The sequence below is a fragment of the Thunnus thynnus genome, chromosome 17 (genome assembly GCF_963924715.1).
Source record: "Thunnus thynnus chromosome 17, fThuThy2.1, whole genome shotgun sequence".
NCBI lineage: Eukaryota > Metazoa > Chordata > Actinopteri > Scombriformes > Scombridae > Thunnus > Thunnus thynnus.
In genome coordinates this window covers 2465367-2492152 of record NC_089533.1, presented here as the reverse complement: position 1 = coordinate 2492152, position 26786 = coordinate 2465367, and the positions used below count along the sequence as shown (strand labels likewise).

The window sequence follows — 26786 nt, the reverse complement described above, 5'->3', positions numbered from 1 at the left end:
AATCTGAATCTGCAAAGTAACTAGTGATTATAACTAAAACTGATCCATAGATTATTTACATCACAGTAGTATAACTCAAAAAGTTACATGAGTCTAATAAATATGACATCTATATCTACAAAGCTAGGTCTGAGGATAGAGAGTGTTGTATAATGTACAGAATTTAAAGCGTTACTTTTACACTTTTACACCATTGAGGTACAGATGACAAAAAATAAAAAAGCTTACATATGCTGTAGTGGTTATAGCAGACCAAGTAAGGCTGGAGAACAAAAATACAGAGAATTAAACTAAGCAAGGATGTGTTTTATTGCTTAAGAATTCAATATTTCATTTGTAAAAGAAAAAAAATATTATTATGTCAGTCACCAGTGAGATGATGTCAGTGAATGGTGATTCAGTTGGTTCACTTTGAAGATTTGTTGAAAAAAACTGGTTTGTACATGAACCGAAAACCTCCAGACACAAACAGAAATGGGGGTGGAAAGTTATGAACAACTTATGCGCTACACCTACTGGAAACACACATGTACACAAGCAAAATGATGGTCTAATTTACATGTGCATGTATGTATACATGAGCATACCGTTCATGCATATACATACTCAACAACCATATACACACAACACCAGTCCAAAAACTGAAACTAGCCCTGACCTGAGAAAAGTATGGGACCCAGGATAGAACCATGAGGGACCCCACAGGAGCTGCAATTTAAGAAACTGAAAGATCTGTTTGTTACGATTGATTACCTGCAAGGTTCAATAATTGAGTCCACATCTTCAAAACGCTTCACACAGCCAGCTTTACCAACACACAGCTGGACACAGAAGTTCATTTTACACACAAAAGCAAAATCCTTCCAGCAGACACGAACACAACAACTGACACATTGAGATAAAAACACTAACAACAGGCAGCACATGAGGATCTTTTTTTGGCCGTCTGAGAAGTTGCATCACTGTTTTATTGTGTATATATTGTTTTTTAATGGCTGATAGTGTAGAAATATGTATATTGTGTACAGTCAGATGTGTAGCTCTCTGTAGAACGTACTACAGTGTATCTACAGGAACGAGTCACAGAAAAAAACAAAACAGCTCTACTGCTTCAGGAATGTTCAGCCAAGCGAACAATCCAAACAGAGCAGTGAATTGGCCACAAAATGGAGGAAAATAAACACTGTTCAAGACACAACATACAGTATGTGGACTGTAACAGCTCGCACACTTTGTGTCTTAATGTTTCCTTAGAGTATGTGTTGCTTTGGAATTGAAAACATGTCTTATCTTATTGTCACAGCGGTACATGAAAAATCAACACTATAAAATACAATCAGAGTGGCTCTCAGGTTTTATGGTCTGCTTCTCTGTTTACTTAAACCGTGCCCTGACATAACCCCTGAGAAACACTTTAACAGTTTTAAAAACACCTAAAAGATCATATCAGTGGATGTAAATATTAACTTTTTATCATTTTCTTTCCTTTGCTGTTCTCAAAGACTTTCATCTTGTGTTTTATGTCGTATCAGGATTGATGTTTTTATTTATCACCTCCATATGTCTGAGGACATCCTATTTTGGCATATTTGTGTCTCCCTTTGTACCTTTATCTATCAAACAAGTAAATATTCTGTCAGTGCCATATGGATGCTGATGTGCTCGAGGTGTTGGGGTCAGGACAAAGATTTGTAGATCATTGTATGCAGGACGACAGTGGGTGTATGTTTGAGTGTGTGTTTGCATGTTTGCCTCTGTGTGTGTGTTCTCTGTTGCAGTGCAGGCTGATGCCTTCTTTGTCAGGAAGACACAGGCGGAGGGGTAATCCGACATCCATCAGAGGCTTAGTGAGCAATACACACTCTGTGTAACAACAAGGAAACAATACCCAGGGAAACAGTGGGAGGGCCTCTTTATTCATTACGCAAGGCTGGGGGACGCTCTTTTGTAGGTGTTTCAGAGGAAAGAATGAGCCAGCGGAGGACCATCATGACAAAGCCAATTCTGGAGTGACCAGTAAAGCTCCACAGTGAGATGGAAAAACACTGTGAGCTGACAAACTGTGGGTGTTCAGCAGAGGAGCTTCACAGTTATAGGATACAGCATCACTCCACCTGCATCTAAAGCTGTTTTTGAGTATGAAACACTCAACACCTGAAGACTTGAAAGGTGGCTGTAAGAAGGTTGTAGCTTGTTCCTTCACAGAGCAGTGTTATCTACATCAATGAAAACTCGACGAAAACTTGACGAAAAATATATATTGGCAACCTTTTTTTTAATTTGCAATAAAAGCAAGACTTAAACTTAATTATTGTTTTAATGCAAACTCTTATTGAAGGAGCTGCATGAATCTGTGGAATCGCTGTGATTAGTTAAACAGTCTCCTCCAGCAGCCAATAATATCTCTCGTTAAGAAGTGGATTTAGCTGTTTGCGCTGTTGCACCTGTTGTACCTTTTCCGCTGACGTCCCGATAGACAAGAATAACACATGTAACCATGGTAACTGGACACAACAAATATGGAGAAAGCTAAGGCGTCAAAATGCTTAAAGGTGTATTAATTTAAATTTTGGACATTTACTAACGATCAGATTGATATCTGATATGAGGTGGTATTTCCATTCTTCCCTCTGGATGTGTAAGTATCTAAAGCTAACGTGTGTTTGATTGTAGAGGTTGTATTAGCACGCAAACATCTCCATCAGTATGAGAACTAGTATTTAACATAAAGTCTACTTGTAATGAAATCAGCAGATTGCTGTTTGGACCTGTATCCAGGCCTCTGTAGTTCGGAGGGAGTCACTGACACAGAGTTTGTTTTGGAGTCTCACCCTCTGGTGGCCAGAAAAGTTATAGTTGCTTTAAAAGACATAAAAATTAAAAATGCATGACATAAAACAGGCTAAAAGGTCTCCAGTTTTTGTTGACTAAATCCAACAAATAGATCAAATTTGACTAAAACAAGACTCCTCGATTCAAACTAGCTGTAGCAGCACATGGCTACAAGGTACGCTAGCTATTCTGCTAACTTTAAACCTGCGCATAAACATCATAATTAAAGTTACTGCCATTTGCACTTTTTGGATTTCAAATCTTGTACAGAGTTTTTCCACATTAAAGTATGTAACATGATCAATTTTTTCTCTGAAAAACTGTGGATCTTTGAGTCCATCTACTGCTGTTTAACTCAGCAGCCCCATTTGGACCTCAGCACTGATTCAGTCACACGTAGCGTTTTTTATGCAAAGCTTACAAGAGGAATCTAAACACTATTTTTAACCTATTATCCAGCAGTCAAAGTTATTCCAAAGTTACTCTCATGATCCCACAGAGGTCTTCTTTCTGACTGGAGTGATAAAATGTTTGCCTTGGATGAAACCAAAACAAGACAAAGACACCAAAGTTATTACAATTCATCTTCTGGGGAACATAAATAAACGCACCAAATGTCATGGCAATCCAGCCAATAGTTGTTGAGATATTTCACTCTGAACCGCAAAAGTCAACCTCATGGTGGCGCTAGAGGAAAAATCAGAGGATCACCAAAGTCGGTAGGATTCATCCTCTGGGGAACATGAATGTTTTACCAAATTTCATGACAATACATCCAGTATTTGTTGAGATACTTCAGGACTAACGTGGTGGACCGACCAACACTGCCCCTAACAAAGACATGATGAGATCCACCTGATGGCCGATTGATGTTCTGAGACTCTTGTTCTCAACTGTGACAAGTTTTCAGTCTTTGACACATGTCAGTCATGACACATTAAACATGACACACAAGCAGGGCTGCATCTGCAGATTATTTTCTTTTAGTCAATGAAATGTCAAATAATTATAAAAAAAAAAAAATCCCCTCAACCGAACGACATGTATCTAAACATCTTGTTTTGTCTGATCAGGAATCAAAAAATCCGAAGATGTTCAGTTTACTTTCATGTATTACACTGAAAAGCTTCAAATCTTCACATTTGAGAAGCTGCAACCAGCAAATTATGGGCATTTTTGCTATAAAAGTGACTGAAACAATTATTAGATTATCATAATAGTTGCCAATTCATTGACTAATTGACTAATCGTTGCAGCTCTACACACAAGCTCTATAGATGGCAATGTCAGTTGGTCAGGACACTACTTTGGTTCAAACTGAAAAATCTCAACAACTATCAGATTGACTGCCATGAAATTTTATTCAGACATTCATCTTCCCCAGAAGATGAATGTCTGAATCAACTAATCAACTATTGAAGAGATTGTCAAGTGAGGTCAATTTTTTATTTATAGCACAAATTTGCCTCAAGGGGCTTTACAATCTTTACAGAACACAACATCCTCTGTCCTCAGACTCTCGATTCAAATAAGGAAAAACTCCCCCCCCAAAAAAAGACCAACAGAGGACGGACCAGATCCCAGGAAAGACAGACAGGAAATAGATGTTGACTAAGAAAGCAAAATTACAGAAATACAGCATGAAAAACAGGATGACAAAATTACAGATGGATTGATAACATCTATGAAGAATCTGATCAATCTAATCATTGTCAATAAATTTGGTTCACACTGTCATGTTCCCCAGAGGATGAACTGTAAGTTTGGTGATCCTTTAATTTTTTTTAGACATAATGGTGGAAGATCAGAGGAAACCTTTCCACTGACTGCAGCTCCACAAACATAAAGGGGAAAACAGAAGCTGATCCTCACTTTGGTTTCATTGGACGGTCTGGTTGGTGATAAAACACGCTGCCATGTGAAATCACAAATCAGCCAGCTGCCATTAAAAGGTCCCGCTGCAGCAGACTGATAGCAAAGGGAGAAAGAGAAAGATGCTAAAGAGCGATGCCAGAAACATCCCGACTGTGAGCTGTTTGGGGGAAGGTCGCTCTTTCGCTCTATCCCACGTCCACTCTGATCAAGTCACTGTGTGGATGCACCCGATGCAAAAACACAGAAAGTGCTCTTTGCTGGGGGTGTCGAGGCTACACCAGTGAATGGAGCGACTTCAGACTGGGTGGAGGGGTGCTGGGAGAAATCCCTGGCTGTGCCGTGCGGCGAGGGGGTCGGAGGCTTGGACCAGGCCTGACCGGGTGTGTGCGGAGGAGGCTTTTGTCACTGTTGTCGCCACGGCAGCTCACCTATTGAGGGTAGAGTCTAAGATATGTAAAGCAGCAGCGTTTCAAAGCGTTCCCTCCGCTGTGAAACAAACAAAGAAATAAAGAAATCAAATTAAAGTTTGGAAAGGAGTGAGTAAAGAGGGGGAATAAGAGAAGGAGAAGAGAGAAAGTATCCTCTGTGGTAAATGCTTACGGGCCGGGCCAAGCCGTGTGTTGGAATCCGATGTGTGTTGAGAAATGGAAAAAGAAAGGAATCATTAAAAAGACGGAGCGAGGTGGAGGGAGGCTACTATGCCCTTGTTTGCCCGGAGTGGTATTTTCTTTTCTCATTGAGTCCGTCCAAGTCCCGCCAGCAGCTTGGTGAGTCTCCCACCCAGCATTGAGAGGCAGGCCTGGGCTTGCCCGGCCAAGGTCAAACTGTGGCCGCCAAGAACACGCACACGGCTCAGCCTGCCCCCAGCTGCCACGGCTCTTGTTTATGTTTGTTTTTTTCATTTCCCTGCCTCTGCCTCCACAGGGATCGCCTCAGCAGCTCTGCCTCTCCAGAGGTGTCAGGTGACTCTTCCTCCTGGGCGATGTGTCCGAGGTGAGGTGCTGCTGCTGCTGCTCACATCTTCCCTCGCTATCAGTCTCAGTATCACACTGACATACGTTACAAAAGCCATAAAAACATAGGCGCCCTTCAGCAGAAACATGTGACGGTTATTTCACAAGTGCTGTTTAAATTCTTATCTCACTACGTCATTGCATGAGAAGGAAATTAGTATCTGAAGTAAACAATGCACATCTCTGGTGTGAAGAGCTGTAGACAGCAGTGTAAGCTGAGAATATGTTTGGTAACTGACTCTAGTATTTAGAGACCATTGTTCTGTCACTGGAGTGAGTCACTAACCTTTACGTTACCTGGACAGCATAACACTGCTGAACCCTCAAAGACAACAATGAGGGAAAACATCTGACTGATAAAAGCAAATTGAAACGCAAAAGGGAATCTTTCTACTGCAGAGTTTAACTTCACATAAAGTTTAGTTAATATTTCTTCAAGTCAGAGCTCACGAGGTGATTCCACTTGTGACCAGTGGTGGAAAGTAAATAAGTTCATTTATCCAAGTACTGCACTTAAGTTCAATTTTGTGGTACTTGTACTTTACTTGAGTATTTCCATGTGATGCTACTTTCTACATTTCTACGAGGGAAATATTGTACTTTCTACTCCACTACATTTATTTGACAGCTTTAGTTACTTTTCAGATGAAGATTTGACACAATGGATAATATAACAAGCTTTTAAAATACAACACATTGTTAAAGATGAAACTAGTGGTTTCCAACCTTTTTGTCTTTTGACGTCTTACAAAAAGCAGTGTGTAGTCGGGGTCACATTTCACATGTCTATGAGTTGTTAACAGCTCCACCAAATAGTGATTTTTCCCTCTAAACTTCTCACATGCTTTCATTTCAATAAATGTTCAAATGATCCAATATTTCAGCAAAAATCAAAGATTAGAGAAAAAGTCCAAAAACTGAAAACAGATTTGTGTATCAGAACTTTGTTTTTTCTTCTTTCCTCTCCCATTAATCATCTCACCACCCCTCAGATTTATCTGCTGACCCTTTGGAGGGGCCCGACCCCTAGGTTGGGAACCACTGGACTAAACTAGCTAACTGTATATAAAGTAGCTGAAACTAGCTCCACCTCCAGCAGCTACAACAGTAACATGCTGCTCTAACACTGATGCTTCACTATTAATAATCTAATGATGTCATATATAATAATATATCAGTCAGAGGGACCAAACCACTACTTTTACTGCACTACTTTAACTACATCAAGCTCATAATACTTATGTACTTTTACTGCAATACTTTAACTACATCAAGCTCATAATACGTATGTACTTTTACTGCAATACTTTAACTACATCAAGCTCATAATACTTATGTACTTTTACTGTAGTAGGATTTTTCATGCAGGACTTTTACTTGTAATGGAGTATTTTTACATTACTGTGTTGGTATTTTTACTTCAGTAAAGGATCTGAATACTTCTTCCACCACTGGAGTCTTGTTTCTTCTTCCTCTCCCTGATCTTCCTAAAATGGGGATAAAAAACACTGCTGGAGTCTGGGGTTTGGGTTTAATATGTGATCTAATAACCTCTGTAGTCGAGGAATGATTGACTGGATGGGAGGGAAGTGAAACTGCAGCCAACTGACAGTGTGAAACGTCTCAGATTCCAAAACGTCCATCCATGACCAAACATTTAAACACTGATCATATCAGAAATCAGCAGTTATTGTTCATTCACACTCTGGTTGTTTCTCCTCTCTGAGTCCGCTGACCTTGTCGTTCATGTTGATCTATGTTGTCCGTTGTTTACTCTACATACACTAACAACAAGTGTGTAGCGTCGGTTAGCAGCCTGCAGGTTATTATAAAAGTTAATGGCTGAGCGGCGTGTCTATGATATTTATGACACCTCTAACCTCCCCCTCGCCTCCCCTCCTCTCTGTGTTCCTCGCAGCATCACTCCTGTCGTCTTTACAGCTGGGTGAGCCGGGGCGGGTCGGGCCGCTGTGTTTGTGTGGGGTGATCTTTACACCCCCTGCCAGGGATCAGACAAACACTTATTAACTGAGAGGAATGCAAACAGGCCGGAGCTGAGACGCAGGACAGCAGCGGAGGGAGGGAGGGAGGGAGAGAGGGGGAGGATGTGGGGTGAAGAAAGGGAAAGGAGAAAAAGGAGAAGCCCTCCCTTTACTTCTTGTAAACTCCCCGCACACACAGAAGATTCTTTCCAGAGTCTTCCAGAACAATGCAGCTCCTGCAGCAGAGGAGGTCCAGAGACACGCTGACCTTATGGGCCGCAGATGGACATGGACGCCCCCCCGACAGTCCATAACACCACAACACACATGATATCCACTTTTATTTCAGGGGCTGTATTTTATACAAGATTCTATACTTTTATTTTTTTAGCTTTGTGCATTTTTAAAAGGCTTTTAAAGGATCAGTGTCTTGTTTTGTTCAATCAACAGTTCAGTTTATGTTCACATGAGACAAAGAAAAGCAACAAATCCTCACAGTTAATGAGGTGAAACTATGAAGTTTCATGCTTAAAACTTTTTACTTTTTAGTTTAATTCTTTAAAATGTTTGTTTAGTGTGTTTTATACTTGTTTTATGTTATTGTTTGGTCAGCTTCATGACTTTATTATTATTTTATTATTTATAACTTCATCTTTATTTAACTTGATGGGTTTTTTAAAATATTTTTTCAGTTTTTAGTTTAGTTCTTTAGACTTTGGGTGCAAACTGACAGCTAAGCAGGTTTATTTTGATGTCTTGGTAAACTGGATCATTTCTGGTGAATCATTAATAAGATGATAATGTTTAAGAAATTAAGGTTAAAATTCTTTATTCTTTATTTGGATCCTCATCAGCCTCCACTATGTGGTCGCTAGTCTTCCTGAAGTCCGCACAACAACAGCAACAATAGAACAAACAGCATTTTAAAATCACATTTATCAAAAAAAAAACCAAGATAAAGCAAAACCAGCCAAATATAAAGATCAGAAAATAAGTGAAATAAATAATTTGAAATGGTCGACAAGACAAACTTACAATAAAAACAATTGAAAAGTTTCCAAAACTGCAACAAATAAAGTACCAAATGTGGATTAATGTGTGTTATATAACATAAATAAACACGGTCTTTAAAAACCCTTCATGGAGAACTTTAAAGGATCAGGCTGCGATTTTCTATATTTTTCTTGCTGTCAACGAATCTCATGTTTCACATTTATTGACTTTGTGTTATACAAATAAAGATATTATCAACAACAACAATAATAATAATCTATATTTAGTCCCTCACCGGTTCTAGCCTGCAGAATTAATGTCCACACTTTCACTTTTTTCAGCCACTTTGTGATTGAAGGTCAAAGTCACGCAGATTATCTTCAGCTTGAGTAATAAAAGGTTCATCCCTTCAACACCAAAGCGACACCTTCAGTTGGATTGTTTGCAAACAGATCTTGAGATTTGGGGAAAAAGGGAAATCCATTAGCAAACAAAACCCCAGCGAGGTCACCAACACCTGACATCCTCAACACTATCTGCCCCCCCCCCCGTCTCTGCAGCTTCACCGTCACTAATCTGCTAAATCTGTTGTCATTTGTCCTCAGCCGCAGAGCGCTTTCAACAGGCCCTCCCTGCTCCTCTGAAGTAATCCATGTCTTCCAGTTGTTTACACATGGACTAAATGGATAAGGAGCAGGAAATAAGCTGCTGAATCAAAACAGAGGAAAACGCCACAATCACATGTTCTTAAAGCCTGAACTGATCTCTTCAAATGTCTTGTTTTGTTCAACCAACAGACAACTCTGTATTTTATGTTTATATACTGCTAAACAACAGTAAATATGTTATGAAGGAAACATTATGCCGCTTTAACAAATACTGTGTTTTTGAAGTCAACACAGATGTGAATATTTGAGAGTTTAAAAATCAGATAATGCAATATATCTGCTATTATTATTATGACAGGAATCCCTTAAATTTGGTTATCAAACTTTCAACAATTTACTCAACATTCAGTGTGTTTCCATCCACCTGTTCTTATGCTCATTTCCAATTTGCTCTTTAAAAACCTGAGTAGAAACTACTGTAATATCACAAAAAACTACACTTGACTGGGGTGGAAAATTTAGCGTGTTGATAAAATACTAAATGCAACAAAGCGAAATGCAAACAGACATGAATCATGTGACTTAAACGTCACTGAGGAGACAAAAACATCAGATCTGTGCGGAGCGATGAGGAGACCGTGACCTTAAACAGAAATGTCATGTATACATCATTTGAGCTTTGAGTGCTGCTCTTTTAATGACTCGTTATGTTTTCTTCTTTTCAGATTCTTTGTAAATAAAGGTATAAAAATAAAATTTCATTTGGATAGAAACCTGAATATTGACATTTAAGTTGATATGTTGAACCGTCACACATCACTGTTAATCAATGACGATGTTTTATGATGTGACAACACTGTGGTTCAGGTCTGGTTAGGTTTAGGGAAAGATGATGGTTTGGGTTTAAAATGATCACTTTGTTAAGGTTAGAGAAACATGTGGTGGGTTAAAGTTACTACTTCCTTATAGGCCACCTTCGTCGTCATAACAGCAATAAACACCACAAGTTTAGGTTAATCCATCCATCCAACCCGCCTCCTCCGAATAAGGAAATTTATAAAGATGTCATCTGAACCAACACACTTCTCCAGGACATAATAACTACTGCCGCTAGATGGAACCTGTCACTCAAACTGACTGTAACTTTAGGTCATTTTTTGGGCATCTGGCATCATGACTATTGTGTTGTTTTTCTTGAAAGAACATGCTAGCAAACAGTTATTTAAATCCACATCCAGTAGTTATGGAGCAACATTATCATTCATTGATAATGTAAACAATAACTTTTGGGGTTCCTCAGGGTTCTATTCTTGGTCCTTTATAGTTTCAATCTGGTTAAAGCTTCTTGAAATTATGTTTTTTTTAGCCACTTGTTTTCAGCAGAACTGTGTAAACACAACTTCTGTCATATTATCAGCTTATAAAGTAGTTGTTGCTAACATGTTAGCAAACAGTTGCTTATTTCCACATCCAGCAGTTACGCAGCAACATTATCATTCATGTGGAGTCGTGTTTCTGTCCACCTGGTGAATATAAGTCCAATATTCACTCTCTTTTAGCTTCTGTTTTTACTCTCTACCAACTCCTGAGGGAAATATCTGGCTCTTTAGCTGCTAAATGTTCTACTATGTTCACCAGCTAGTCTACAGCTAACTGTGTCTGTTTGCCGTTTGGTGCTGAGCAGGTAGTGTACAGCGGCTTTTTACAGCTTTTTCTCTGAAAACGACGCTATGAGACGCTGAGAGTGAACCAGAACAGTAAAGTTGCAGCCGGACAGATAAACAATGAGCTGAAACTCACTATAAAGCTCCGTAAAGCTGAGAGGAGCTGCAGAGTCTCTGATAATTCTCTGTAGGTTCATCACCACGAGCCACGACCAACACATTACACACTGACAGATGATACATTATTATTATTAAAAGTATTGATTATAGTAGCTTTAAAGAGTTGTGACCAGGATATGTAGGGAAGGGCATTTTGCAGCATAAAGATAAACTTCAGACATACAGTATCTTGACATTTCTGCACATATCAGCTGACATATAAGCTGATACATCTGTGATAGGCTCGCATTGGCTGGTCAGTGCTCATCTTCATTTATGTTCATCACCTTCATTAGTTTAACTCTCTGCCCTTGTTTCTCTGCTCCATCCACATGTGAGCAGCACAACTGACCTTCCACCATGACCTTGCTGGCGTTCTTCCCCTCAGTGTATCAGTCACTCGGTGTGTTTTGCAAGTCAACAATTCACATAAAGCAGAAGCACCCCGCCGCCTCTGGACCGAGCATACAAATGGCCGGTTATTCAGTGCCTTAAAAACCAGCGGATTAAGGAATCAGGGATCCTGAAAGGCCACCACACAACCCCAGACTCAGGAGTTAAGCGGCCGTGAATGAGATGTGGTGACTCCAAAACAAAGCTACTGTGTCACTCACGCAGCACAGAGGGGAATGCTGACGTCACATCTCACAAAAGAGGGGACACTGAGGCTGTAAAATATAGAACGCTACTACTGCTAAGTGTTTTTTTTCCTCTGTTTGAGTTCTGTTGGTTCACTCAAATACACAGCAGAGCGGCTGCCAAGTCTTCTCTTTGTATCCAGCACAGAAAACACAGAGAAGCATTTGCACTGTGGCTCAGTGGAGATGGAGATTTTGATCCATATTGGGTAAAATATATGCTCTCTGCTCATGGGTGGGCTGGTTTGGCCAGAGGACACAGGACTGCAGACTCTCGTAGTGGTCTCCATGGGGATGAGCAGGACTTGGGGAGGTATCCGGCTTACTGGAAACGTGGTTTATTGTTGACTTTCAGGAATGGGGAGGGGGCTGCTGCTCTGCTGAAGCGGGGGTGTGGAGGCGGAGGATGGTGTGGCACTTCCTGGTACTGTGAACATTGAATTCATCGTCAATCGAGATCACATCACAGGTCAGGTGCAGCGGTGGAAAGTAACCAAGTACATTTACTCAAGTTCAATTTTGAGGTACTTGTACTTTACTTGAGTATTTCCATGTGATGCTACTTTCTACATTTCAGAGGGAAATATTGTACTTTCTACTCCACTACATTTATTTGACAGCTTTAGTTACTTTTCAGATGAAGATTTGACACAATGGATAATATAACAAGCTTTTAAAATACAACACATTGTTAAAGATGAAACCAGTGGTTTCCAACCTTTTTGGCTTTTGACGTCTTACAAAAAGCAGTGTGTAGTCGGGGTCACATTTCACATGTCTATGAGTTGTTAACAGCTCCACCAAATAGTGATTTTTCCCTCTAAACTTCTCACATGCTTTCATTTCAATAAATGTTCAAATGATCCAATATTTCAGCAAAAATCAAAGATTAGAGAAAAAGTCCAAAAACTGAAAACAGATTTGTGTATCAGAACTTTGTTTTTTCTTCTTTCCTCTCCCATTAATCATCTCACCACCCCTCAGATTTATCTGCTGACCCTTTGGAGGGGCCCGACCCCTAGGTTGGGAACCACTGGACTAAACTAGCTAACTGTATATAAAGTAGTGTAAACTAGCTCCACCTCCAGCAGCTACAACAGTAACATGCTGCTCTAACACTGATGCTTCACTATTAATAATCTAATGATGTCATATATAATAATATATCAGTCAGAGGGACCAAACCACTACTTTTACTGCAATACTTTAACTACATCAAGCTCATAATACTTATGTACTTTTACTGCAATACTTTAACTACATCAAGCTCATAATACTTATGTACTTTTACTGCAATACTTTAACTACATCAAGCTCATAATACTTATGTACTTTTACTGCAATACTTTAACTACGTCAAGCTCATAATACTTATGTACTTTTACTGCTTTTGAGCATAAAATGCAGTTGGAGCTGCAGAGTGTTCAGTAGATCAGTAGTAGATTCAGTAGATCCTCGATGACGGCAGGACAGACACTCTGTTTTCAATAATACAGAACTAAAGCAGCATTATTAACAATAGAGTCATTTTAGTCGTGATTTATATTTAAACATTTTAACATTTTAACATTTACTTACTTATTATTTAACATTTTAATTGATATTTATCATGGTGCAAGAATAAATCTGGTATTGATTTGATATACAGTCACTTTCTGATCATCATCATTGTCTTCACTAAATTGTCCTCATTATATGATGTCTCTGACGTACCTCGTCTACCAGCAGCAGGATTTTGTTTCCATTTCAGACAATTTCCTGTTATTTCATCCCTATTTATATATTATATATACATGAGATTGTTGTTAATTCCAAATGTTAGTTATTCATGGAGATTTAAAGATGTCACACAAATATAATTAACTTTAATTGTGTTTTTTGCAAAGACTTTTATGATACTAATCATAGTTCTAGTTATAAACATATGTATGTGAGACTGCACAATGTTGCTGGATTTGTTTGTTATTGATGAGAGTAAAAGAACGAACATTTCAGGTACTTATGGAACAATGATCCAAACAGTTTAGAAGAAAAGTCAAATGAGGTTTTGGTTTATAGGTGAGAGTCAAATATGGTGTTTTAGCTCCCTCTACTGGCCATGTGTGGAAGCGCCTTAGATTACAGAACCTGACAGGCATCAGGACCCAGAGGAGAGGAGAGGCAGGAGAGACTGCGGATGTAGATCAACCTGCTTCAATGCAGCTTCTACAGATACAGAAACTATTGTATATATATATATATATATATATATATATATATATATATATATATATATATATATATATATATATATATATATAAAGCAAACATCATGCAGAAATTAGGTTAAAGCATTTTTGAGAGGGGAGATATTTATTTAAAAAGTGAGGACATTTTAAGAAAATGAGGACAATTTTGGAAAGAGTTGACAGTTTTAAAGTCAGTACCTTTTTTGAAAAGTTTGGACAGTATTGGAATTTTTTTGGAAGTTTTTTTTGACATTTTTGGAAGGTGGGGACATATATTAAGTTCAGGGACATATTTGGCAGTTGGGGACTTTTTTGTTAAACGAGGACATTCTTGTAAGTTTTTTTTAAAAAGTGGGGAGATTTTTAGAAAGTGGGGACTTTTTTTCTTTTTGAAAATTAGGACATTTTTGGAAAGTGAGGACATTTTTTTGGGTGGAACTTGAAAAAACTGACATTTTAAAAATGTCTTCACGTTGACATTTTGAATTAAGGATTTTTACTTGTAATTGAGTATTTTTACAGTAGTGTAATTGTACTTGTATTTAAATGAAGGTTCTGAATACTTTCCCCTCCGCTGGATTCACTGTTTACAGTTTGAACTGCAGATTTGTCTTTTATGTTTTGATCAGCTGACCTGCAGCTCCTCCGTCACATGACTGCATCCGTTTCCTCTGTTTCTACTGGTTTCTACAGACTCTGCTGGACTCTGCTGGGCAAGTACCGACAATAATAAACCACATTAACACAGCAAAGCGCTGGTTTGGATAGTTTCGGCCTGTTAAAAACAAACTAGCTGAACGCATTTGGAGCCAATAATGTTCATCCGCAGAACTCGCTTAAAAAATCTGATAGTTTTTATTTGCTGTTCTGTTATTTTGCTGGAAGAGGAGCGTCGTGGTGACAGTTTAACACGTTTAAATTTTACTGAAATAAGCATTTTACTGTGTATTAAATGTATGCCGAGTTGACAAGTGGATTCCACTCATTCTCAGACTAATTACAGTTTCCTGTTTGAAGCTGCGTTAATCAGGTCAGAGGTCAGGACGCCTTAAATTTAAGGATTTCTGAATGGAGTCTTGAGTCCGCGAGACAAACGTAAACAGTTTCCCAAAGACAGTCAGGTGACAGATCTGTGTGGACAGAAGTTGAAAGACGACGACTAAATAGTTTAATTTGCAGATTTTGTTCATTTCTACGTCATAAAAACGCCATGACAGTGAAAAGATGATCCGGGGTCAAAGTCAGCTGCTGCACCCAATGAGATAAGAGATGATTTAATGCATCTGTGGGAGGACACTTCATATCCAGAATAACTGTCAGCTGGCCAAACTAACACCAGTTTAAACTAAAATCAAGACTTTTAAATGAGACGTTTTTATTTTAATTTTTATTTTCTATCCAAGTTTAAACATGAGTGGCATCAAGGTACCAAGAATAATAATTTGTATTTTTTGCTCCTGGAGGCTTGTATAAGTTACATACTGGACCATGATTGGCTCCAAACTAGTTGTGATGTCATAAGTCCTGCAGGTTCGTCCAGGTGTTAAACTGAGACACTTCCATCGTCTCCATGTGGCTGTAAACTGAATCTCTTTGGGTTTTGGAGTTTTATTCATAAAGTAATACATGCTTTAATGTAACCAGGGCTGCAACTAACAGTGGTTTTCATTATCAATTCATCTACCAATTATTTTATTGATCAATCGTTCTGTCTATAAAATGTCAGAAAATAGTGAAAAATGCCCGTTAGCTCTTCAAACGTCTTGTTTTGTCTGATCAACAGATAAATGGTTTATTATCACAGAGGAAAATATTCACATTTGAGAAGCTGGAACCAATTAATTTTTGCTCAAAAGATGTATTTAAACAATAATTCTGTAACACTTTATTTTACATTTCCTATAATTTTACACTCATTTCTTTGACATTTTCTGAGTAATTTGCAGATATTTAACAATAAACTTTAAGACATTTTACAGAAAGGTTGGTTCAATTTGTCACAAATGATAAAAATAAATGTAAAAAAGTCTTCAATTGATTTAGTTAGTAAGTACTCATTATGTTTGGGTTGTTGTAATTTGCAAAAATTCGTATTAAATTACACTCAACAATTCTTTAGCAGAGAAAATACTTAGTTGTCACTGTGTAGTTTTATGTGCCAAACATTATATTCGCATATTAGATTATTTCTAAAAAACTTATTATATTAAACTACAAAACTCTTAAAAGAAATGTCTGAAGAATCAAAACAGCAGCTACTTTTAGGAAATTATTGAAAAAATGTCCTATTTCTATGAATGTAATTTATTAGGAAGCAACTACATATGAACCCAAATATACAGTAATGATCAACTGAACCAACGCAACAGTTTTGTCAGTTTTTTCTCAAAATTTGTACCAGATGCTGTAAAACGTCCTAATAATTAGCCGTCTAATACCTGGAAATTGCTCCAAATGTTAGAAATTAGTATAAAATTAATTCAGTTATCAGAATTGTTGCAGATGAATTTTGAGAGGAGAGTTTGATTTGTTCGTCTTTGTGTCTCAGTCGTGTGAAGCCGGGTGGGAACATGCCGTCCAACAGATCGGTGTCAGACGCTCCCATAACTCAGTTCATCAACTGCAGGATACTGAGAGACCACCGGCTGCAGAGGTACGAGCACAGCCGATACATATATATCCACAGGACACGCTGCCATGGAAACACAGATTAAGGTTGAGTGTGTGTGTGTGTGTGTGTGTGTGTGTGTGTGTGTGTGTGTGTGTGTGTGTGTGTGTGTGTGTGTGTGCGTGTGTGTGTGTGCGTGTGTGTGTGTGTGTGTGTGTGTGTGTGTGTGTGTGTGCGTCGGCAGGGAGGACCTGTGGGTGCGTGAAGGAAAGATTTTAGATCCAGAGAAGTTGTTCTTTGATGAGCAGGGTTATGCTGACCAGCGAGTGAACTGTGAAGGCTGCATCATCGCCCCGGGATTCATAGACGTCCAGATCAACGGTACACACACACACACACACACACACATACACACACACACAAACAAACACAGAGGGATGAATGATGGACAGTATCTAAGTTTAAATTCCACTAAACTGTATCTCAGTGAAAATGTATCCTCAGTATTGGAACATAAAGGACGATGAGGATGTTCAGACTGTCTGCTTCAATTAGTTTAGTTATCAGGGTTTATTAGTCTGAGTCACCAGTGAACGCTGAAATTAGATTCTTTTAAATAAACATACAAGTCTGTAGTTTGTTGATAGTAAAGGAAATTAAAAGTTTAAGCTCAAATCCGGTGACAGTAAACTGGATTTTTGAGTTTAAGACTGACTGTTGGACAAAACAAGAACATTTGAACAACATGAGCTCTGCTGTTCTTTCTGTTATAAACATGAACAGTTGAACCATTAAATGAGGTGATTTCACAGCTGTACAGCAGGTTGTTAATAAAATTCAAACACGTCTTAAAGGACAGATTCACAATTTTGATTTGACAGTGAAAGAGGTTTTTCCTCGCTGTAATCATTCCTCCTGTTCATACTGGATATTAAAAGATCCTTCAAATGTGCTTTCAATGGAAGTGATGGAGGATAAAATCCACAGTGTGTCCACACAGTCGTTTAAAAGTCTGTGTGAAGCTTCTATTCAGCTTCAGCAGTCTGAGTTAGTCATATCAAGTGGATATCTGACACATTTACTGTCTTTTTAGCATCAAATTCCCTCTTTGTGTTTCCTCGGACAGTGTTTCCCTGTTGAGCTGCAGGTGGAAGTATAGTAACAAAAAGAGGAACTTTGGCACTAAAAAGACTGTAACGTTGAAAGATATCTACTTGATTTGACTCATTTGGACGCTGAAGCTTCATATTAGCTTCAGACTGTGGATTTTGTCCTCCATCACTTCCATTGTAAGGTCATTATGAAGGGATCTTCTAATGGTCAGTATGAACAGGAGGAATGATTACAGCAAGAAAAACAGCTTTAATGTTCATTTGGGCTCCTGACTGTTGTTTTAAGAGAAGGACTTGTGAACCTGTCACTGTGTTTTTGGATCGTGATGGTTTATCTCCCTGCAGGAGGATATGGCATCGACTTCTCTCAGGCCTCTGATGACATCAGCGCTGGAGTTTCCATCGTGGCCAAAAAGATCCTGGAACATGGCGTCACGTCTTTCTGTCCCACTCTGGTCACGTCTCCGCCTGCCGTCTACCACAAGGTAACAAGACTGCTTCTGCTTTATTTATAATTAGATTAAATGATGTTTATGTGGATATAAATGATCCTCAGGAGGATTTTGACCTTTCATGTAGTGCCATCTTCTCATGGTTGATAGTGGCTCTGAAGCCAACGTTGAAATCACATTCATGTCCTGAAGCAGGAGTCGACTCCCCCTTCAGACAAAGCTGAGACAGCTCCAACACCCTGCGTCTCATCTATGATCTACAACTTGAGCTCCATGTTTTTGTAGCCTATAAAAGGCAAGAAACACAACCTCAAATATCTTGTTTTGTCCGCAATGTAAAGATATTCAGTTTACTGTCATAGAGACTAAAGAAACCAGAAAATATTCACATTTAACAAGCTGGAACCAGAGAATTTGGACATTTTTTTTTACTTCAAAAATGGCTCAAAACGATTAATCAATAATCAAAATAGTCGGGGATTAACTTTCTGTTGATTGAATAATCGAATCGAATAGTAATGATAATTAATCGACTAATTGTTGCAGCTGTTTAATTAATATTGCAATACACGTGCAAATGTGTCTTTAACTGAATAAACACCAGGTGCAGCCACTCGCATCAGAATTAAAACTCCAAATTCAGATAAGAATAGAATTAATCAGCCTGAACAAACACAAATAGTAAAATAAACATAGCACAAAAAGTAAGGAAATTTGTGTTTGGTAGATTATTTCATTGTTGTAACAATGCTTCTTGGCAATAAATATTATGAGGGTTGAAGAAGGGGATGCCATCCCACAGCAGTGTGTGACCAGGCTGGTGACCAGCATGAGGAGGAGGTGCCAGGCTGTTGTGGCTGTGTATGGTTCTTCCCCATGCTACTGAGGCTCCTGTTTGTTAAATGAATAAATTGTTAAATTTCCAATATGTCTTATTTCTTCAAACTTCAATCATCCAATCCACCAAACACAAAACAAGAGTCAATGTTAGAATAAGCTGTTTGGCATTGGCAGAGAAGATTTGGCAAATTTTTCATGGGCGCAACCCACATACTGAACTCTACTGCTCATCCCACAAATGCATGTTCCTCACAAATGTGGCTCCATTTAAAAGGGTATAAGATTTATTGCTAAGAAGCATTGTTACAACAAAGAAATAATCTACCAAACACACATTTCCTTACTTTTTGTGCTATGTTTAGTTATTTATCTTCATACACAGTATGTAGCTTGATTCTGACGTGATTTCAGCCATTATGGATCTATTATAATTGATGAAGTATTGATAGACGGAAAAGTCTCACGACATGAATCCAAAAGACTCCAAAAGGTTTTGTCTTAAGTTTAGTATTTGTGAGGTGAAGCTGCTTCACATAAAATATATTGGTGATATTCTTCTTTTTCTAATTATCAGATCTCACTGTAATCAAACGTGTTTTTCAGGTTCTGCCTCAGATCAAAGTTCACAATGGAGGACAGCACGGAGCTGGAGTTCTCGGTAAGATGTTGCTGATGTGTGTCTACGCTCTGTTTCCACTCTGTAACCACTGAACCTACTGTAAAGTATAAATCCTTCTCTAAACCAAATGAACTTTTAGAGTTCGTCCACACTGAAGGTGTCTGTGTGTGGAAAACGTGTCGTTCCACATCTGAAGGTAAATGTGGCGCAAATTTTAAAAGAACTAAAATGTTGTGAATGATTGTTTCCATCCTACTACGACTACAGCTGATTCTAGTTCAAGTTCAACTTTGTCATTTGTGCATGAAATGCTGGAGATGAGGCTCAAGATACTAACGCAGGCAAAAGTAATTATACACAAGATAAACAATAAAGATATAGTATAAACAATAAAGATATGATATAAACAATAAAGATATAAGGTAAAAGACAAGACAAGAAAACGACTGAATATAAGGAATTTACAGTAGGTGAGAGAACCAGTATATGAATAAATAAACTACGACTCCCAAGGTGCATTTCAGCCAGAAACATCCAATCAAAGATCTTAAAACTCTGTAACGTACTAAAGACTACAATCTGCAGTTTAAAATGGATTATTGGTCACTTTTTGATCATTTAAATTCACTAACGCTCTGATTTATGTCTCTGGCTGGCTTTGTCTCCATAGCAACAGCAGCCGAGGCTCATGGGTATCGTAGTATTTAGAGCAGTTTGTCAAACTGACGGAAAAAAACTAAGAAACTATAGAAATAATTAAAACTGATGTCCATTATGTAAACCTATAAAATCATTACATTATGTAGGAAAGTCCTGTTACAAGTTACGATAGTCAAGTTTCCATCTGAATGTAGAGAAAACGCTTGTTTCCATCTGCTGCTGTTGTTTGAATATTAGCAGATAAACTAATTCTCCAGTCGGCGCCATTAAAACGTTGCAGAAGAAGAAGACACAACAAGATGATGTCATTAAAAGAGCAGCAGTCAAAACTCAAACAATGGAAAACCATGTGGATTTAAAATATGAATTAAATATTGAAATATTTGCTGCTGTTTCCTGGTGGTGACGGGTGAAGTCTGATCTCCTCTCTGTTTCTCTCTGCAGGTGTTCATCTGGAGGGTCCGTTCATCAGTTTTGAGAAGAAAGGAGCCCACCCGGAGCAGTATCTCCGCACCTTCCAGTCTGGAGGGATAAAGGACGTGCTGGAGGCCTACGGCAGCATGGACAATGTTGCCATGGTGACACTGGCTCCTGAGCTGCCCAGCAGCCAATCAGTGGTGAGGGAGCTCTGCCAGAGGGGCATCACTGTGTCGCTAGGTGAGCATCATCCACTTTCGCATCCAAGATCTTGGGAACACTTAGCTTAGCATAAAGACTTGAAGCGGGGGGAACAGCTAGCCTAAAGAAAACACACTACAGCTCTGCTAGGTCTGTTTATGTGTTAACTCTGACTCGTCTTCCTCGTGAAGGTCACTCTGTGGCCAACCTGTCCCAAGCTGAGGAGGCTGTTCAGCACGGAGCGTCCTTCATCACTCACCTCTTCAACGCCATGCTGCCTGTGAGTCCCACCTGCCCTCTGCGGCTTATTTAAAGACAGCAAAATGAGAAGTACATGTGCCCACTTCTGACCATGTGTCCCTGTGTTACATGCTAAATATGTGTTTTAAAAAAACTAATGTGACTTGGGGTGAACAGCTAACTGCACTCATCATCAGTAGTGGAAGAAGAAACTGATCGTTTACTTCAGTAAAAGTACCAATACAGCAAAGTAAAAATACTCCATTACAAGTAAAAGTCCTGTATGAAACATCCTACTACAGTAAAAGTACATTTATAGTATATATAAAGTACAAGTATTATGAGCTTGATGTAGTTAAAGTATTGCAGTAAAAGTACATAAGTATTATGAGCTTGATATAGTTAAAGTATTGCAGTAAAAGTAGTGGTTTGGTCCCTCTGATTGATATATTATTATATATGACATCATTAGATTATTAATAGTGAAGCATCAGTGTTAGAGCAGCATGTTACTGTTGTAGCTGCTGGAGGTGGAGCTAGTTTACACTACTTTATATACAGTTAGCTAGTTTAGTCCAGTGGTTCCCAACCTAGGGGTCGGGCCCCTCCAAAGGGTCAGCGTGGGTGAATTCATTGAGTTATGGATTTGTGGATTAATACAGTTATGGAAAGTTATTGAAATGATGATAATAACTCTGTTACACAGACATGAAGCAACATTGTCATTAGTTTGAAGTTGTGTCTCTTCTTTCCTCTTTTGTCTTTGCTGTGTTGTGGTCCAGTTCCACCATCGGGACCCTGGTATAGTGGGTCTGCTGACCAGTGACCAGGTTCCTGCAGGCAGGACCGTCTACTATGGGATGATCGCTGACGGGATCCACACTAACCCCGCCGCCCTGCGTATCGCTCACAGAGCTCACTCCTCAGGTCACTGCAGCCTCCTTTTTCTCTCATCAGATATTTTGCCTTGAAGGTGCAGCGAGGAAGATTTAGGTTCATTATTGTTGAACTAAAGGTGTTTTTAGGGGAGTTTCTACATCTTAATGGAGGGTTTAAGGCAATGACATCACCTGGTCATCAGACATGTGACATGTGTGTTTGTGTTTTCAGGTTTGGTGTTGGTGACGGACGCCATCACGGCGATGGGTCTTCCTCCCGGTCGCCACACTCTGGGCCAGCAGGTCATCGAGATCCAGGGTCTCCACGCTTACGTGGCAGGTCTTTCTTTTAAGTTTTAGAAAAAATTTCAGAAAAGAAAATTATTTGTTAGCATTAAAAATGAGCTATGATTGACCTGCAGAATGAGAGTCACATAAATGCAACACTTGGAGTTGATATATCTGTGTTTTGAGCTCCAATATGATTTCACCGTTTTTGTCTTGTAGGCACTAAAACCCTCAGCGGCAGCATAGCCACGATGGACATGTGTGTGCGGCACTTCAAACAGGCTTCAGGTGAGTTTGTGTCATTTGGTTTCTTGTTCAGAAAACATCACACCAGTGTAGTTTTTATCCTGACAGTCAACACCAGTACTGAAGAAAAAGAAAGATGTTTTCCTGCCAGATGTGACAGTTATACATGTCCAATACAGATTTGTGTTGTAAAATGTCAGATAAACAGAAGGTTCCCACTGTGGATTTTAAAATGATTACGACACAGGTGATGTGTGACTTAAAAAACAAACTGCAGATAATTAATCACAAAATGAAGTTATGTTTGGAGAAAACATCTTTATTGCCGTGTATAAAATATTCACACACAAACACAATAGAAATCCCCGGACACTCCCCGGATAGACGAATCTATCTTTCCTGAAATGTTTTTTGATGTGTGTGTGTGTGTGTGTGTGTGTGTGTGTGTGTGTGTGTGTGTGTGTGTGTGTGTGTGTGTGTGTGTGTGTGTGTGTGTGTGTGTGTGTGTGTGCTGACAGGCTGTAGTGTAGAGGAAGCTCTGGAAGCTGCTTCCCTCCATCCTGCTCAGCTTCTGGGTCTCAGCCACAAGAAGGGGAACCTGGACTACGGCTCAGACGCAGGTCAGAATTTATTTCATCAGAACGGCCAGAAAATCCTTAATGTGCATCTCTGCCGTCTCAAGTTCAGCAGTGTAATATAGTGACAGCTGTTACCGAGTCCATCTACTACAGCAACGTGTCTGCTCTGCAAATCACTTGTGAGAGAAAAAATCTGAAACCTAAAGAGATATTTATATTTTAAATGATTTAATTTCATGATGACACGAAGCTGGAGTCCTTATTTCCATACAGCAGATCAAATCTTGAATAAAATGATTGTGGCGTTGTCTCATCGGCAGAGCAGACGGTCACACTGAGCCTGATAGCATCCTGCTACACAACACAAGAACCACAGACTCTGAACAACAACCCACATTAGCTTTCCTGCTAAAGTCTCCTTCTTATCTAACTTACAAACATGAACACACGTCTTGTCCTGCCGCTGAGCGTGTTGAATGAGCCAACAAACAAACATTCACTGGGGAAAAGTGCACCGCTAACATCAGTTAGCAGCTAGATAGCTAATTAGCTGCTCATATGCAGCACATTAAACAAACACCAACACGCCCCCCAGCTGCTGTCAATCAAACACAGACACGCCCCCAGCTGCTGTCAATCAAACACAGACACCGACACGCCCCCAGCTGCTGTCAATCAAACACAGACACTGACACGCCCCCCAGCTGCTGTCAATCAAACACAGACCCCGACACGCCCCCAGCTGCTGTCAATCAAACACAGACACGCCCCCAGCTGCTGTCAATCAAACACAGACACGCCCCCAGCTGCTGTCAATCAAACACAGACACGCCCCCAGCTGCTGTCAATCAAACACAGACACCGACACGCCCCCAGCTGCTGTCAATCAAACACAGACACCGACACGCCCTCCAGCTGCTGCCAATCAAACAAAGATATGACATGCCCCTTCCGGCTGCTGTCAATCAAACACAGACACCGACACGCCCCTTCCGGCTGCTGTCAATCAAACACAGACACGCCCCCAGCTGCTGTCAGTCAAACACAGACACCGACATGCCCCGTCCTCTCGGCTGAGACAAAAAGGAACATTTCTGGTTTTTCCCCAAAGACCTTTTTGCTTCATTCTAATAAAACAAAACTATTAACAACACATTTAAAAACATGTTGACATTATTTTTGATTGCAAAAAAAAAGGAAGAGTAAATGTGATTTCAGTTAAATATGTTTGTTGTATATGTGTGTTTTTTGCACCTGACAGACCTCGTTTTGCTCGATGATGCCCTCAATGTGAAAACCACCTATATTTCTGGAGAGGAGGTTTGGAGGAGAGAACAGTAGAAGAAGAAGCCTGCAGATGGAAACTGGACCAACAGCTGGGACCTTCGGTGCCTTCAGGGGGACTCTGTTTCCCACAGAACCACAAATCTGTTGAATGTTTTAATTCACCAGAGTTTATCTGCAGTTGTTCTACATCCTTTTAAAACATTTCAGTTTTTTAAGACTGCAGTTTAGGTATTTATATCAATGCTGGCAGTGTGGCTCTACTGTGGCTCTAATGCCGGCCTGGTTGGTCTGTCTCTCAGTGTGTTGGTCCAACAACTACTGGGTGGATTACTATTCAAATTAAGTACAGAAATAGGATTGTTAAGTGGGAGGAGCTGCTGGTTTTTTCCCCTATTCTTTATTCCCATTTCAATTTTCCTTCAATAATATCCTCAGTGTTACTTTACAAACTGTAAGGTGTACTTTCATCCACCTGTTTTATGCACATTTTCAATTTGGGCATTAAAGAAGTCAAGTGGAAACTGAAAAAAAATGAATCATGTGACTTAAATGTCACTGAAGAGCTGAACAATCAGATCTTTGTGGAGCGATGATGAGACTGTAACCTTCCTCACATCAGTTCATGAAACTAACAGAAATGTCATATTTCCATCATTTGAGGTTTGACCGTCGCTGTTTTAATGACGTCATCTCGTTGTGTCGTCCTCTTCGGTTTAACGGCACCGACTGGAGAATTACTTTAACCGCAGATATTCACACGACAGCAGTTGATGGAAACAAGCGTTTATTTGCATTTTCTTTTGCAGATTTTCTGGAAATTCGGTTAAAATTTGCTCTACATTTGGATTAAAACCTGATTACTGTAATTTAGCAAAGAAACACAGGACTCTCTACATAATGTTATGTATCTTATAGTTTAACATAATGGACACAGTTTTAATTATTTCTCTAGTTTCTTAGTTTTTTTTCCACCAGTTTGGCAAACTGCTGTAAATACCACAGTACCCACGAGTCACAGCTGCTGTTGCTCGCTGAATCAGAGCCAATTAAAATTATTCAAAACTGACCAAAAATCCATTTTAAGCTGCAGATTGTAAAAATTTTTTTTTTTTTAATTCAGCAGTGTAGTCTTTAGCTTCTGCCTGCTGTTAGAGGCCCACAGTACAGAATTTTAAGATCTTTGATTGCATGTTTCTGGCTGAAATGCATCTTGGGAGTCGGAGTTAATCTGTACAGACTTTTCCTTTTGACTTTTAAAAAAAATAAGTGCATCTTTTGTTCTGATCATTTAACTCAGAGTTTGTTGTCCGTCAAGACTGAAGCACTTCAACTGTCGGTCACTTAACATCGACTATTACTTCTGGAACCAGTTTGCGTCTCTATTCATGATCCCCAGAGGACGACATCTAGCGACTCTTGTCAAACACTTCAGTGAAATCTGAGCCAAAAATAGCTAAATTATCTCTTCATGTCTTATCATTCCAAACATTTTATTTCCTGGAGTCTAAGGAGCATTAAGGCCTCACAGACGTTTGGAGTGACACCACTGATGCAAATACTTTGATTTTCAATCTCTTTAAATGCAGTATCATCTGAATCTGAGTCACTGTACTTAATGTGAGTATATTTGAGGTTTATTCTGAGTGTCTTTTTTATTGCATAGATGAGATATTAAGGGTTTTTATGAATGATTATGCACTTAATGTTAGAGACCTGTTTACAGTTCATTTCAATTGCAAAGATGTGATTTAAAGGGAAACATTTTGGTATTAAACCATTTAAATCAACTTTGACTGAATGTTGCTGTAACATGATTGTGCCTCTTCTAAGCAATAACATTTACTGTTATTATATGTTGTGTTTGAATAGATTTCTGTTCATATAGAGGAGTGTTCACACTAGATAGCTACATAACTACATATTGTTATAATTATATAACTGTGTATGTAGTAAAGTTTAAACATTAGTGGGCTGCAGGATGAGAAACTCCAATCTTATCTGGAATAGAGCAGGAAACTATGTTTTAAAGTATCATACCAGTGTTTTTGCATGATTTAGCCTGTTCATATATTCTACTAGCCATGTTTAAGGGAAATCACTCTTTAGTTGAACTGCTAACAGCTCATAGTTATCTGAAACGTGCTCCAGACGCTGCTTTGCAACAGTTTTACGAGCCAATAAGGGTTGGGAGCCACTGGTTTAATGTTTAACAATGCATTACATATCATATTTATCATTATATTTATTTCATTTTTTTATTTTCATGTCAGTTCTTAACCATAAAAAGTACAATATTTCCCTTTAAAAGTTTAAAAGAAGCATAAAATGGAAATACTGACATAAAATACATAAAAAGTACCTCAAAATT

At 39.0% G+C, this 26786-nt stretch overlaps 1 protein-coding gene across 1 annotated transcript; it reads left to right on the top strand.

Moving 5' to 3' along the window:
- The first annotated feature begins 14576 nt into the window (after positions 1 to 14576).
- Positions 14577 to 26211, top strand: amdhd2 (amidohydrolase domain containing 2). Its single transcript, XM_067570276.1, has 12 exons — positions 14577 to 14705; positions 16541 to 16645; positions 16845 to 16981; positions 18058 to 18197; positions 19608 to 19662; positions 20728 to 20940; positions 21093 to 21181; positions 21924 to 22068; positions 22252 to 22359; positions 22527 to 22595; positions 23072 to 23173; positions 24393 to 26211. The coding sequence occupies exons 2-12, from the start codon at positions 16563 to 16565 to the stop codon at positions 24470 to 24472; spliced, it is 1221 nt and encodes a 406-aa protein (XP_067426377.1). The 5' UTR covers positions 14577 to 14705; positions 16541 to 16562; the 3' UTR covers positions 24473 to 26211.
- The last annotated feature ends 575 nt before the right edge of the window (positions 26212 to 26786 follow it).